Here is a 16,165-nt window from a genome sequence, read left to right as displayed (position 1 = left end):
GCTCAGTGGGGCACTGGGCGACCTGATCTAGTGAAAGATGTCCCTGCTCACTGCAGGGGGGTTGGACTGGATGACCTTTAGAGGTCCCTTCCAATCAGGGTGATTCTGTGGGTCTATGATACGTTATCTGGCTAAGGAATGAGGCAGTTTTAGAGCTTAATTATCTGCAAGGATAGTGATTATTTTTGTTCCAGAGGCAGCTTTGATGAAATCACTACCAAGTTCTGTGTTGGGTGTGTGACAGAAGCTTTTGACTACCTACATCACATAGGAATTATCTACAGAGACTTAAAGCCAGAAAATTTAATTTTGGATGCTGAAGGATACATCAAACTGGTAAGATGTAATCTTTTTTGTGATATTATCCTTTTGTGCCTGTACCCTGTTTCCTTGCAGGGGGATATAAATAGAGAGCATGTCATTATAGTGCCAGGATCCCAGAGTTTAATAACCCTTAGGCTTCAGTAGAACATAGGGTAGACTACTTGTTGCATGGTGAGGAACAAAGGCATTGCAAAGCCTGTACAAGCTACAGACAAAGTGGGGACTTGCAGCCTCTGAGAGCTCTTGCCACAGCATGAACAGCAAAAATCATTTCTTCCAACAGTCAGTCTTAATGTAAAGGCAGGAACCACATTTATCAGGTGCAAAATCCTCCTTGTTCAGTCTCAAGCAATCATAGGTTTCCACCTGTCAGTACCTAAAGGGGGTCTAAAAGGGTGAAGAGGGACTATTTACAAAGGCCTGTAGGGATAGGATGAGGGGCAATGGTTTCAAACTACAGAAGAGCAGATTTAGATTGGATGTTAGGAACAAGTTCTGCACCATGAGGGTGGTGGAACACTGGAAGAGGTTGCCCAGGGAGGGAGTTGAAGCCCCATCCCTGGAGATATCCAAGGTGAGGCTCAACAAGGTTCTGAGCAACCTGATCTAGTTGAGGGTGTCCCTGCTTACTGCAGAGGGGTTTGGACCAGATGATTTTTAGAGGTGCCTTCCAACGCAGACCATTCTGTGATAGGTTCTGCAGTATCTCTGTAGAGGGAACACAGTAAAGAGCTCCTGCCATACTTAACTGTGACCACTCATAGCATGAAGAACATAAAAAGAGCTTGGCACATCCACTCTGAAGACAGTGAGCAGCCCCCCATCTCCCATGGGCTGAAACTCTCATGTCCTCAAGGAACCCAAGGCTTGTTCCATGCCAAAGGAAAATGATTTAAGCAGTGACTGGATCTGTTCCATACTCTGCAGTAATCCAGTGGATTCTTCAGGCCAACATGGTGCAATGGTTTTAGCTCCAGAATGCAGCTCTGAGATCTTTGCAGGAGATGAGGAAGTAATTAAGACCTCAAGGCTTCCTAGCAGAAAACACCTCTGCATTATGCAGCATATCTTGGTTTTGATCAGGTTGATTTTGGATTTGCAAAGAAGATTGGATCAGGGCAGAAAACCTGGACATTTTGTGGAACCCCTGAGTACGTTGCCCCTGAAGTCATTCTGAGTAAAGGCCATGACTTCAGTGTGGATTTTTGGTCCCTGGGGATTCTTGTGTATGAACTCCTTACTGGCAGGTAAGTGGCTCCTACTCCAAGTTTGGTTGGTTTCAGAAATGTTTTCAAGATGATTTTTTTTAATTAGTTTGGGGGATTTCCCTTCACAGAACGAGGTGCAACACTGATGCTTCCTTTGCCTCTTTGTGCATTTCTTGCCTTCCATCATTTCAGAAACACCACCAAGTGTGGGACATATTCTCAGTTCTGCTTTATCCACCCAAGGGAAGGGCCAGACACCATCACTAAGTGGCTGGTGTGGAGCTCCTTTGATTGATGATGATGTTTCCTGTGAGGAACAGCTGACAGCAGACTGTTCTGTTCCACTTTAGTGCGTGGGGTGGGATGGGACACAGTGGGGTGGGTGAACCATAAGCAGAGCTTGTTCTCTGCTTCTCTGCACACTGTGACAGCTCATTGGGAATGCTCAATGGCAGTGCAACATAGAAACTTCTCTGAGTTAGGTTGGAGACACATGGGCATGGATTTTTCCTGCTACTTACAGGCAGCTTCAAGTCTTTTAATATCACCAACTGAAAGGTTGAAGGCTGTAAAACCAGGGAGAGGAGGATCTTTTTTCAGATAGTTGCTTAGCTGTAAAATGGCCACATCTGCTCTTGCCAGCCATGCTATTTATCAGTGTTGCTTTCTTCCTTCTAGTCCACCATTCTCTGGGGCTGATCAAATGGTGACATACAACTTGATTCTCAAAGGCATTGAGAAGTTGGACTTCCCTAAAGCAATAACCAGGCGGCCCGAGGATCTGATCCGCAGGCTCTGCAGGTAGGAGGATGGGTGGCCTGGGGCAGACAGACTGAGCTATTTCACATCCAGACTTGAGTGATGGATTCCTGGCAAGTTCAGCTGCAGGCAAACCTCAGGAAGGTCAATAAGGACAAGTGCAGGGTCCTGCATATGGGGAGGAATAACAGCAGGCACCAGGACAGATTAGAGGCTGCCCTGCTGGAGAGCAGCTCCACAGAGAAAGCCCTTGGAGTGCTGGTGGGCAGCAAGTTCTGCATGGAACAACAATGTGCTCTGGTGGCCAAGAGAGCCAATGGGATCCTGGGGTGCAGAAAGAAAAGTGTGGCCTGCAGGGCTAGGGAGGTTCTTCTACCTCTCTACTCTGCCCTGCTGAGACCACAGCTGCAATCCTGTGTCCAGTTTTGGGCTCCCCAGTTCAAGAGAGACAGAGACCTGCTGGAGAGAGTCCAACAGAGAGCCAGGAGGATGATTTGGGGACTTGAGCATCTCCCCTATGAAGAGAGACTGAGAGCCCTGGGGCTGTTTGGTCTTGCGAAGAGAAGGCTGAGAGGGGATCTGATCAATGTCTATCAATATCTGAGGTGTGGTGGGCAAATGGAGGAAGCCAATCTCTTTTGGGTGCTTCCCAGTAATAAGCCAAGGAACAAAGGATACAAACTTGAACATAGAAGATTTCAGCTCAACATGAGGAAAAACTTCTTTGCAGAGAGGGTGACAGAGCCCTGGAGCAGGCTGCCCAGAGAGGTTGTGGAGTCTCCTCTGGACACATTCAAAACCCACCTGAATGCATTCCTGTGCAGACTACCCTGAATGATGCTGCTTTGGCAGGGGGGTTGGACTGGATGATCTCTGGAGGCCCCTTTCAACCTCTGATTCTGTAATTTAACATTGTTATGCCTAGCATGGCCTGTTCGGATTGCATTCAGTACACATGCACATCTGTGTGCTTCTCTGGAGGTATTCAAAACCTGCCTGAATGTGTTCCTGTGTGATCTGCTCTAGGTGCTCCTGCTCTGGCAGGGGGTTGGACTGGATGAGCTTTTGAGCTCCCTTCCAGCCTTTAACATTCTGTGATTCTGTGATGATTCTGTGATTTGTAGCTACAAATTTTGGGCTGCCTCATTTTGTAACTCATGACCAGATCTGCTGGCTAAGAAAAAGAAAGGTGTACAACTAAAATCCAACCCTCTGCTGCTTCTCACAGCAGGACAACACTGACTTGACTTCCTGGAAGGTTTCTCCATCCTCCAAAGACAACTCATAATGTCTCCATGTGAGAAGACATGTTCTAAGCAAGCTCTGTCCCTGGGTAACTGTTAAATGCAAGCAGTTAGGACCTATAAATCCTCTTTAAAAAGAAAAAAATATTTAAAAACCACTTCTTCTTTTTTTTTTTTTTTTAAGGCAAAACCCTACAGAAAGATTAGGCAATTTGAGGAATGGAATTAATGACATCAAGAAACACAGGTAAGTGAAAGAGGCTGGCAAGAAGAAAATTGTCTTTATAATGAAAAAAATGATCTTTAATATTTTTGAACCCAGCTCAGTAAACCCATAAAGCTCCAGGTACTTGCAGGCAGATTGCGGAAAAGAGATTTCTGTTGCTGTGTAATTGCAGCTCCAGCAGAGATAGAAATCCTCAGCAGGATTATCTAGAAACATCCTTTCCTTCACTGGGTTTGGTGCAGGTTCCTGATGTAGGAGTTTAATTTGATGGAGTTATTGACGCCAGTTCAGCACCTGCCTTTCAGACATCACAGCCCTGAAAGAATTGGTTTTTAACAGTGGTAGTTAAGAGCTCCAGAGCAGTGTTAGGCTTTTCTCCTCTTTCTTCTGCTGAAGTCAGTACTTCAGTCTTCTACTGAACTAAGTCCTCTGTGGATGAAACACTTCCTGGCTTTATTTCTTTTTATCTGAGTTGTTTCTAATGCCTGCACCTTGTTCTTGGGAAAAAGGAGTGGTTTGACTTTTCTGCTTGTCTCCCTGCCACTGTTTCAACTGGGATAGAGTTAATTTTCTTCCCAGAGCTGTGTTTTGGTTCTGGTTCAGGATGAGAACAATGTTGGTAACACACCAGTGATTTAGTTGGTGGTGAGCAGTGCTTATCTTAAGGACTTTGCGGTTTCTCATTTGGTTTTCATTTCAACCCCTGAGTCTGACCTGATTCTTTCCCCCCATCCCACTCTTGTGGGGGGACATGGTTGAGCAGCTGTGTGGTGCTTAGCTACCAGCTGGGGTTAAACTAGAACTCCCCTTTCTCATGCTGTTAAAGGAGGGTGAAATTCCAAGGGGGCACAGAGGGCTTTGGCTGTGCTTATGCAGGTGTGGGAGGTATTTAAGCAGTGTGTGAAGCTGGTGCTTAGGTCAAGTGACAGCACCAGAGGAAATGGTTCCAAGCTGCACCAGGGGAGGTTCAGGCTGGATGCTAGAAAATACTTCTTCACAGAGAGGGTTCTCAAACATTGGAATGGTCTGCCCAGGGCAGTGCTGGAGTCACCATCCCTGGGGGTGTTCAAGCAGCCTGCGGACCTGGTGCTTAGGGTTTAATGTTGACCCTTCAGTACTGGGTTGAGGGCTGGGCTGGATGGTCTTTGAAGTCTCTTCCAACTGGATGTTTTCTGTGATTCTGTATTAACCTCCCTGTCACTTGGGCACTTCGATGCAGAGGAGGTGAGATCTGGTGGTCCTGAAGCTCCCCCTGCTAGCACTCCCTCGCATTGCAAGGACAGTGCTCACGTTTCCCCCTAACTCCGTCGTCACACGGGCAGAAGTTGCCATGGGAAAACGTCTTAGAGCTCTTGTCCCCCTGCTTTTGATCTGTTAATATTCTAAGGACATGTCTCTGCCTCCTGGTCGCTCCCTGTCTGTCTCTCATTTCTTTTTAACCAGGTGGTTGTGTGGTTTTAACTGGGATGGGCTGAAAGCGAGGAAATTAACATCGCCTTTGAAAAGAGAGGTACTGGCTTTGGCTTTCAATATCCTGAGGCTTTGGTGCTTGGCTACAAAGAAACAGCTGGCAACAAGAGGGAAACTTCCCAGAGATGCATTTGAATTGTTACAGCTCAGCAGTTTTAGTGAAAATCAAATGAAAGGAGGAGGGGCAGCAAGCGAGACAAAAGTTAAATTCAGTTAAGTGGTGGAAATATTCTTCTGACTGTGCTCTTTGCATTGTGTTTTCAGCATTGGTATAACAAATGGTGTTTGGTCAGGAGTGAGTACTGAAAAACCATCTTTTCCTTGGTAAATAGGCACAGTATGGAGACAGGCTGAGGGAGCTGAGGCTGTTCAGTCTGAAGAGAAGGCTCTGAGGAGACCTTATTGTGGCTTTCCAGTATCTGAAGGGGGCCTACAAGAAAGCTGGGGAGGGACTTTTTAGTGTTGGGAAGCGATGGGACTGGGGGAATGGAGCAAAACCAGAAGTGGAGAGATTCAGATTGGATGTTAGGAAGAAATTCTTCCCCAGGAGGGTGGTGAGACACTGGAACAGGTTGCACAGAGAGGTGGTGGAAGCCTCATCCCTGGAGGTTTTTGCAGCCAGGCTGGATGTGGCTGTGAGCAACCTGCTGTGGTGTGAGGTGTCCCTGCCCATGGCAGGGGGGTTGGAACTGGCTGAGCCTTGAGGTCCCTTCCAACCCTGACAATTCTGTGATTCTATGATTTCTGATTGTGTGACTAACCTGTGGTTCTGTGATTATTGAGATGCACCACTCACATTACTGTGCAGAGTACAAATTCCAGTCTTCTCTTACTACTGACTGACTGCACCTCCTTGAATAAGCTTCCTGTTTTAAATGGCCAGTTTCTCTTGGCCCTAAAATGGGGGGGGGTGTAGGGGGAGGGAAGAAAAGAAAAAAGATTGAAGGTAAATAATTTGAAACTCACTTTGAACTCAATTTGAAACCAAAGGTAATTCTGACATCTGCTTTGAGTATTTAGCCCGAGAGTGTAGATTTGATATAAAGAAATTTGCATCTAAATTGCTTGCACCATGGCATGGCCCAGTTTGCTTAGTGGCTTTATAGGGCTTTGGGTCAAAGTTAGCATTTGGCAGTATTTGGGGGGGTGGTTTTGTAGAAGGGAAGATCATGCCATGGTTCTTGTACACTTGAATTACTGGAGGGAAATCTTGTAAAGAATAAGGAGTTGCACCCATGGAACAAGTCCTCCATATGATGCTTAGCCTTTCACTCCTGCACTGGCAGCAATAAAACCAATGCATAATCAATGGAGAGTCTTTTCCAAAGTCACCTTCTGAAACCACTGTTTGTGTTTTTTTTTTTTCATGCCCTTAGCTGTCTGGACCAACTGATTACAGCTACTTTGACAGCTATCCACCTGAAGAGGGAATTCCTCCAGATGAACTTTCAGGCTGGGACAAGGATTTCTGAGCATTATTTTCTTAAGCTCAGGACATTTATAGAGACTCACAGGCATCAGTTCTAGACCTGCTGTCGTGTTAATTGCCTAAAATCAACCTCCTCAAGGTTTGTGGCAAACACAATGTTCCCTGAAGGACAGAAGGCACTACAGCAACCAGAACTGGTTTGGATAATGCACCAAAGTCTGTGTCCATCTCTTGACAACAAGGGCAGGCATTCAGTCAGCAGATGTAACCTGAAGGATTTTCATACACAGTGTCTCTATGAACCTTTGCAGACACTCTGGATCAGAGGTATTGTTTTGCCATTGGAAACACCAGTAGGGAGTATTTTGGTATTAACAAGGTTATTACCATGTGTCCTCATTGTGATCAGAGAGGATGAGTACTGGAAGTCAATAACTCTGTGCATTTGTCAACAGCTATACTACAGGTGTTTAGTTTTCATTTTATCTTCAGTCTGCTGTAGTTCATTTTTTCCCTTAACAGCAACTATTACACTGATCCAGAAAAGATTTCTACTAAAAGATTGATTTGATCTGATCCTGCGGCTAAAGAAGTACAATTGTGGAAGCTGCCTCTCTCTCTCTCTCACTCTGGTTTTGTACCAGGTTGGATATGTGAGTCAGAAATTGGAATAGGAGCAAAAAGGGGGAAAGTATTTCCCCTGTGAAATTCCCAGGATCCCAATCAGGTTATGCAATCTCCTTCCATGCAGGTTTTTAAGAGCCTGGAGCAGAACAGTCTGAACTGTGCTTTGAGCAAGAGATTGGACTAGAGACATCCCAAGGTCTGGGTGATTAAATGAGTCTAGGAATTAGTTTTATCAGTCAGCTGTTTGTATAATCAGAACATAGCACAAGGCTGGAGCACCTCTCCTGTGAGGACAGGCTGAGAGAGTTGGGATTGTTCAGTTTGGAGAGAAGAAGGCTCTGAGGAGACTTTCTTGTGGCCTTCCAGTATCTGAAAGGGGCTCCAAGAAAGCTGGGGAGGGACTTTTGAGGGTGTCAGAGAGTGATAGGACTGGGGGGGGGGGGATGGAGCAAAACTAGAAGTGGAGAAATTCAGATTGGATGTGAGGAAGAAGTTCTTCCCCATGAGAGTGGTGAGAGCCTGGCAGAGGTTGCTCAGGGAGGTGGTAGAAGCCTCATCCCTGGAGGTTTTTGCAGCCAGGCTGGATGTGGCTGTGAGCAACCTGCTGTGGTGTGAGGTGTCCCTGCCCATGGCAGGGGGGTTGGGACTGGCTGAGCCTTGAAGTCCCTTCCAACCCTGACAATTCTATGATTCTATGATTCCCCTAAGAATTTATATGCACCTGAGCTTTGCCACTTAACCTCTGAATTGTCCTAGCAGGGAAGTTGGTTTGTGAAGCTGATTGGCTAATAAATGCAGTTGGATGTGGTGCATTCATGGTTTACACAGAAGACTTCTGCTGTGCTCAGCTATGAACCATAACTGCTGTGGAACCAGGGATGTTCCTGAGTGTCTTGCTGGGCTTGTAGGCTCAGTGCATTTGCAGCTGCTGCTAGGGTTTGCTTCAGCTCCCACTGAGGCAAAATCCAGTCCAGACTGTCTCAGTGAAGCTGCCAAAGCACTCTGCCTTTCACATGCTGCTTAGAAAACCTCCCAGGCAACTTGTAATGCATGCTCAGGGTTCAGCTGCTCAAGACTGCTGCCTAAGCTTCCTAGCTGCTGCTCCTGAATTATCCCAGGAGGGGCTGTCCCAGGAGCAGTTCCATGGTTTGTTCCATGATCACAATTACTCTGTGCTGCTGGGTGGCCATCACTTGGACAACAAATCAGTTGAAATATTTCATGTAACTTTCAGGCCAAACCAAGGCAGTAGAATATTTTCCACTGAATTTCGTGAAGGTTGGACTGAGCCCTTGCAGGAAGACACTGTGGTGCTTTTAGATGGTTTTATTTCCCTGCCTGCTTGTTAACCTAGTGTGAAACTTGGCAGCCAGCAAAGCCTGTGCAAAATGGTGAGGAGCAAACCAGTCAGAGAGGGCAGAGCAGAGGCTGTGAGCTGGGACTGTAGATGCTTTAGACCCTTGCAACCAACTCTCTTTAGCAATACCAAAGACCAGATTTTCTTTTCAGGGTTTAGAGAAGCACTGGACATTATGTATTGTATGTTTGTGTCTTTTTGTCTTTCTCTCAGAAGTATTCTTCCTACAGTACAAATAATACTGTGCCAAGGTTTATAAAAAGCTCTTGAATGTATTTTTGGTTGTGTTTCTAGATGGTTTCTTATATATATATATATATACACACACATATATATAAAAATGTGATATATGGGTTTTTTTAAATGAAGAAATAGCTGTATGCTGTTTAGTGTGGCTAACATGAAGTCTGTGCAGCTGTAGGATGTGTGTTCTTTACAAAGGCTGCTGCTTCATTTCAGTGTGTGCAAATAAAGTAAGAAATGGGCAAGATATTCAGTTTTTCACAGTCATGTTCCATACAACAGTTCAGGTTCTTAGCCCTGCATGATCATTCTCTACATGGTTCAGAAGAGACTGAGGCAGAAAAGCCTACCCTGGAGAGACAGTCACTGGTGTCACTCCTGGGACTGAATGCATAAGAAGATGTCACCAAGCATTCTGTATTCAGAGCTCCCACTTATGCTTGCTGCATTTTATTTCTGGCATCTGTGCAGCTGACAGAGCTGTAGTTCTCCAGGAGCAGAAGCAGCAGTACAGGCTAAACATTTCTTGAGCTAAGCCAAACTGTCTTTAGCAGACAGGTGGACTTCTGCTGCTGTAAAGCAAGAAGGTAAATAAGCAATCTGGGCTGGGGGAGTTTGACAGTACAGGAGGTGATGGGAGAATCCAATGGACACTTATGGTAATGACCACATGCTGCTTATTGATGCATTTTCTGCTTTGTCAGTGGAAAGCAGGTTTTGATATTCCAGTTTTTGGGCATGCTTGTGGGTATGTCAATAACTGTCTTGAGTTCTGTCCTTGGTGTTCTTACCTGTATTTTGCCTCTCTGTGTTGTCAGATGTGCTTTGTTGTGTGAATAAACGCAGCTGTGCTTTTCTCCCTGTATTCTGCCACAAGTGAAGAAGCCTGAGGAGGCAGGAGGGATGAGAGCTCTTCCTGACAAAGGACAGATGAGGAGTGCTTAGCCTGGGCTGGGTAGATGTTGAGTTAGCAACAGCTGAACTGAATTTTAGGAACAGCATAAGCAATGCCTGCACAGTGTGCAGTTCTTACACTACCTCTGGGAAACACTTAGAGTTCTTACCAGTAGAGCAGATCTGAACACCAGCAAATGGCAAGGGAGTGCCTTTAACATTGCTGTGGGACACTTCTAGGATCATAGAATTATCAGGGTTGGAAGGGACCTCAAAGATCAGCCAGTTCCAACCCCCCTGCCATGGGCAGGGACATCTCACACTAGAGCAGGTTGCTCACAGCCACATCCAGCCTGGGTACAAAAACCTCCAGGGATGAGGCTTCCACCACCTCCCTGGGCAACCTCTGCCATTCTCTCACCACCCTCATGGAGAAAAACTTCCTAACATCCAATCTGAATCTCCCCACTTCTAGTTTGGTTCCTTTCCCCCCAGTCCTATCACTCCCTGACACCCTCAAAAGTCCTTCCACAGCTTTCTTGGAGCCCCTTTCAGATCCTGAAAGGCCACAAGAAGGTCTCCTGGGAGCCTTCTCTTCTCCAGCCTGCACAACCCCAACTCTCTCAGGCTGTCCTCAGAGCAGAGCAGCTCCAGCCCTCTGCTCATCCTCAGGGCCCTTCTCTGGACACCTTCCAGCCCCTACAGATCGTTCCTGGAACAGAGACTCCAGAACTGGACACAATGCTCCAGGTGGGTTCTTAGCACAGTGGAGCAGAGGGGGAGAATCCCCTCCCTGGCCCTGCTGGCCACACTTCTCTTGCTGCAGCCCAGGCTCTGCTTGGCTCTTTGGACTGCCTGTGCTCACTGCTGGCTCCTGCTCAGCTTCTCATCCCCCAGCACCCCCGAGGCCTTTTCTTCAGGGCTGCTCTCAAGCCAGTCCCTGCCCAGCCTGTATCAATGCTTGGGATTGCCCCGACCCAGATGCAGGGCTTCACACTTGGTCTTCTAGTTCCTGTGTTGATATGAGCTGAATTACCAGCTTTGAAGGATTGGGTGTGGCTAGAGAAAGAACATCGACTAAGAAGAAGCCTTTATTCCATGTGTATACAGATAGGAAGAAATGGTAGCTACCCTTCCAGTCCTTGTTTCACCTGGAGGTAACAAGCTAAGCCAGCATTGACAAACCACCCACAGCGTTTTGCTGGGTTTTTAACCATTTTGCTTACCAATGAAGTTAGGAGTTTTCTTTCAGCCCTATAGTGCCTCCTTCTTGTCACCTTTCATAGCCTCATCTTGCCTGTCGTACTAGCTTATGGCATTCCATGGCTTTTTTTTCCTGGCTTCTTGAACGTGTACATTTCACCTCTCCCTTTAAGCAAACAATGGAAGCGAAGGGCTACACATTGACTTTGCAGAAGAAAAAAACAGCGGGGGAGCCCGAAGAGCCACTTGTCACAAACCGAGCCGAAATCGAGATGAAGCGAAGTTATTTTTTCCATCTTGCTCCGCTCACGCCGCGTTAGGCTCAGGGTCTCTGCACACTAAGGAGATGAAACCAGCCCCGCCCGTCCCGTCCTGTCCCCGGGGCTAAGGCAAGCGGGGCCCAGACTTGCCGGGAGCGACTGAGGGAACCATTCCGTAGGCAGAGCAGGCGGCTCGGTGCCTGCCGGTACTGACCAGGCGCCGCGAAGCCAGAGAGGCGGTGAGCAGCCCACCCTCAGGGGCCAGCAGCGCAGAAAGCCACAGCACGCCCCAGCCCTCTCCGCGCCGCCGAGTCCCATAGTGCGCGGCCGCGCTCCCCGCACGCGCGGCCGAGCCCCGCCTGCCCGCCCGGTCCCGCGCATGCGCCGTGACCTCTGCCCGGCACCAAGATGGCTGCGGCCTGCAGCGTGAGCGGCGCTTTCCTGGGAGTTCCGTTCCGTGCTGAGCAGGTGATGGCTTCGGGAGCGCTCGGCGCTCTGGTCTGGTCTCAAGCGAAGCTTCCCATCCCAGCCTACCCTGCGCAGCGGCTCAGGGCCTCTCTTCGCGAGTGGGGCAGCGCCTGGAGGTCGTGCGGCCTTTGAGGCCTCCACGGCGGTCCGAGCTGGTCCCCTCGTCCTCTATGCAACAGGGCCTCCAAAGGCCTAGGGCAGGCGAGTTTGCATGAGCCTCCCTGCTTGTGCATGCTTCTCAGTAGATTAATGGTGCTCACCTGAGACCTGGCCGACGTTTGCTTCGTGTGTTGGGATTTTTTTTTTTTTAGAAAAAGAAAACAAACCACTAACCTGGTTGTGATAGTGCTGTATTTTTTGCAGGCCAGCCCCATGTAACTTTCATTTTCTTCAGTTCTGGGGTACGTCTAAAAATCCTGAAGGCGATATTAAGTCCTCTGATGTAAGTAACCATTAAAAGTTAAAAGTAGTGATGAAAAATGTGTATATTGGTTCTGGTAACTGTTTAATGTTTTCTTAAGTAGTCATGTTGCCTGGTGTAAAATAAACTGTGAGCACATTAGGTCTGTTTATGGGAGTCCTTGCTTTATGAAGATGTAAAAGTGGAAAAGTTTTCACCTGCAGATTTTGTGGTTGATTGTGCACAAAACCATCTGGTCAGAGACATGCTGAAATATGTATTAGGAAATCAGTTGTAAAAATAGTGATAAGTGCAAGCAGTTGCCATAGACCTGCTCTAACAGAAATGTGCTGCATTCTTGGCCTTTTGATTGGTGAACACTCAGTTGAAAATTGGTGGAGTTCTTGATGGCATAGAGATGAGCAGATTTTGGAATGGTTGTGATTTGAGAGGAGGGAGGATGCTTTTACTCATGCCACTGAAAATGACAATGTTATTTGATCTGTCAGCTTTGAATGCAAGCTTTTTGATCTGCAGTATACCTAATTTTTCTTTCCTTAGGAAGAGTGAGTGTTTACATTCTCCAGAATGCCCAACTCCAACTCTAAACTTCATCGTAACCATCGAGGCGGTCGGGAAGCTAGCAGGAGGGAGTTAGTTACCAGGTCTTTGCAGAGTGCTCAGCATTGCCTGGAGGATCAGGATTTTGGAACTGCATATGCCCACTATCTTCTGGTACTAAACCTAGCTCCTGAGTTAAAAACTAGTGTCAAAGTAAGTGTTCTCTGATTTGTATGAAAACATTTCCTTTACTGTATTCCTTTTGAGGCTTAGGGATGTGTTTTGTGCTCGTTTTATGAATCAGATTTTACTACCTGGTCTTCAAAATAAAAGCAGTAAACAGCAATGTAGACAGCCAGTAACTTGTTTGCTAAGCTCTGTATGCCTGTGGGAAGGGAACTGATATACTTCTAGTCTGTATGCCACATGAATTAAATAAAAGTGGAGCCTTGTTCCTATTGGCTTTAGTACAGTGGGTGAGTGCTGCTGGATGATGACACTCTGAGAGCTTGTTTCTGCTTCTTAAAGTGAGTTTTCTAATTTAGGATGATAACAAACAATTATAGGCTGCTGCTTAGGGGGATGAGAGCGTTCAGGTGCACACCAGGCTTCCTCTAGGTGTTTTCAAGGCTTAGTTCCCTGCTTCTGGTAACTGCCATTAACTGAGTTGTGTGTGTTTGTTTTCTAGGAAACCTTTCAGTTTACTCTCTTTAAATGGGCAGAAGAGCTGGATTCTCTGGCACGGATTCCAGATCTGTTTAACTGTTATGAACAAGCACTTGAACTATATCCAAGTGATGAAGTGATATGTAACAGTATGGGAGAACATCTTTTCAGGTTTGTAGTAGTGTATATTCAGTTGCTGTAAGGTTCCCATTCAGTATTGTATGTTAACAAAGCAGGCCCAATTGAGCACAGCCTGTAAAATGCACTTAAAAGAAGTACACAACATGTACTTGATGTGTTTCCTGTAGTGTGTATTGGTGAACTTCAGACCTGTTTGTTGGCTTAAAATAGAGTGGCCAGTGCTGGGATAAATGTAGATAGTCAGCAGAATTAAAACAAAAGAATCACAGGATATTAGGGGTTGGAAGGGACCTCTGGAGATCATCCAGTCCAACCCCCCTGCCAGAGCAGGACCAGAGAATCCAGCACAGGGCACACAGGAACACATCCAGATGGGGCTGGAAAGTCTCCAGAGAAGGAGACTCCACAACCTCTCTGGGCAGCCTGTTCCAGTGCTCTGTGACCCTCCCAGTGCAGAAGTCTTCATGTTGAGGTGGAACCTCCTGTGCTGGAGTTTCTATCCCTTGCTCCTCGTCCTATCCCAAGGTGCAACTGAGCAGAGCCTGTCCCCTCCCTCTTGACCCCCAGCCCTCAGATATTTATAAACATTTATTAGATCCCCTCTCAGCCTTCTCCAGACTAAAAAGCCTTAGGTCCCTCAGCCTCTGCTCATCAGGCTGTGCTCCAGTCCCTTCATCATCCTCGTAGCCCTCTGTTGGACTCTCTCCAGCAGATCCCTGTCCTTCTTCCAAAACTGGATGCAATATACACCATGTAAGGTCTAAGCAGGGCAGAGTAGAGGGGGAGGAGAACCTCCCTGGTGCTGGCCACACCCCAGGATTAAGAAGTAAAAGCACTTTATTGAAAGTTAAAACCGGAAAGCACTGCCTTAAAATACATTTTAATATTTTATTAAGGAATTGCTGAACTGAAAAAGAGACCAAAGTTGTTCAGTTCCTGTGTTAGCTGTTGTTCTGATGAACCTACAGTTAATCACAGGTTCACAGACTCAAAGCTTGCATTGGGTTGGAAGGGACCCTCAAAGGTCATCTTGTCCAACCCCCCTGCAGGCAGCAGGGACACCTCCAATTAGATCAGGCTGCCCAGGGCATCAAGTCTGATCTTGAATGTCTCCAGGGATGGGGCCCCAATCACATCCTTGGGCATGCTGTGCCAATATTCACTACTCTTACTGTAAAGAACTTCTTCCTTATGTCCAACCTAAATCTATCCTGCTCCAGTTTCAAACCATTATCCCTTGTCCTATCCCCACAGGCCCTTCTAAACAGTCCCTCCCCAGCCTTCCTGCAGGTCCCCTTCAGATATTGAAATGTAGCTCTAAGGTCTCCCTGGAGCCTTGTCTTCTCCAGGCTGAACAGCCCCAACTCTTTCAACCTGTCCTCAAATGAGAGGTGCTCCAGCCCTCTGATCTTCTTTGTGGCCGTCCTCTGGACCTGCTCCAGCAGGTCTGTGCCTTTTTTGTGTTGGGGGCCCCAGAGGTGGACACAGTGAGGTCTCTTCAGAATAGTTGAAGAGCTTTCTTTCTTTCTTTCCTGTTAGATCCCTGGGAACTACTTGCTCTTGAATACTGTCTTTTAATGATGGTCCTTCTTGAGGTCACGTATAACAGACCTCTGAAGTGAAGAATGTGGTTGTGTGTACTGTGCTCTGTGGGGCTGCTTTTAAATGATTTGAGCTTATGTTTTTATTAGTGTAAAACATTATCTTCCTGCTTCCCCCAGACAGTGCAAATCATGGTGCTAGGCTGTTGCTCAGGGTTCTAAGGCCTTCTGAAACTGGATACTCTCCCAGTATTGCATTCAAACATGCATGCTTCTAGCTCTTCATAGATTTGGGGTGGTTTTAGTGCTGTGTGATTTGAGAATATGCTGTGGGGATCATAAAAACTCGCTTCAGGTTCACAAGGTGGTTCCAAAATTGTCACTTAATGCCATCTATGGCAACTGAAGATGTAGCAGTTTTACAGTATGTTCCAGTTACACGTGGTGAAACAGTGTTGAGGTTTGTGGCATTCTCTTGTCTTGAAAATCTGGCTGGATGAATGGGCTCAGAGTAGTGGGGAATGGAGTTAAGTCCAGTTGACTGCCAGTAACAAGTGGTGTTCCCCAGGCCTCAGACATGGGTCCAGTTCTCTTTAATATCTTTATCAATGATCTGGATGAGGGCATCAAGGGCACGCTCAGTGAGTTTGAAGATGACACTAATCTGGGAGGGAGTGCTGGTCTCAAGGCTCAGCCAGTCCCAACCCCCTGCCATGGGCAGGGACACCTCACACCACAGCAGGTTGCTCACAGCTACATCCAGCCTGGCCTTCAAAACCTCCAGACTTGAGGCTTCCACCACCTCCCTGGGCAACCTCTGCCAGTGTCTCACCACCCTCATGGGGAAGAATTTCTTTCTAACATCCTGTCTGAGTTTCTGTTTTGAATCCGGTCGGAGCCTCGTTGCTGTTGTGGGTCCGGTCGGAGCCTCGTTGCTGCTGTGGGTCCGGTCGGAGCCTCGTTGCTGTTGTGGGTCCGGTCGGAGCCTCGCTGCTGGTGCGGGTCCGGTCGGAGCCTCGTTGCCGCTGCGGGTCCGGTCGGAGCCTCGCTGCTGGTGCGGGTCCGGTCGGAGCCTCGCTGCTGGTGCGGGTCCGGTCTGAATCTACCCATATCTACTTTTGTTCCATTCCATGGTCCTCTTAAC

The 16,165-nt window shown here is 47.2% G+C and overlaps 1 protein-coding gene across 3 annotated transcripts in view; it reads left to right on the top strand.

The window, feature by feature from the left end:
- Nucleotides 1-6,703, top strand: part of PRKG2 (protein kinase cGMP-dependent 2) — a 31,256-nt gene extending 24,553 nt beyond the window's left edge. For all 3 annotated transcript variants that reach the window (XM_054392165.1, XM_054392167.1, XM_054392166.1), the window contains 6 exons: nt 195-336; nt 1,408-1,571; nt 2,211-2,333; nt 3,720-3,782; nt 5,205-5,271; nt 6,608-6,703. In XM_054392165.1, the coding sequence (XP_054248140.1) occupies nt 195-336; nt 1,408-1,571; nt 2,211-2,333; nt 3,720-3,782; nt 5,205-5,271; nt 6,608-6,703 (655 nt within the window). The remainder of the gene's footprint in view (nt 1-194; nt 337-1,407; nt 1,572-2,210; nt 2,334-3,719; nt 3,783-5,204; nt 5,272-6,607) is intronic.
- The last annotated feature ends 9,462 nt before the right edge of the window (nt 6,704-16,165 follow it).

Source organism: Indicator indicator, chromosome 25 (genome assembly GCF_027791375.1).
Source record: "Indicator indicator isolate 239-I01 chromosome 25, UM_Iind_1.1, whole genome shotgun sequence".
Taxonomy (NCBI): Eukaryota; Metazoa; Chordata; class Aves; order Piciformes; family Indicatoridae; genus Indicator; species Indicator indicator.
Note: the sequence above shows the minus strand (reverse complement) of the source record. Positions and strands in the feature narration are given on the sequence as shown.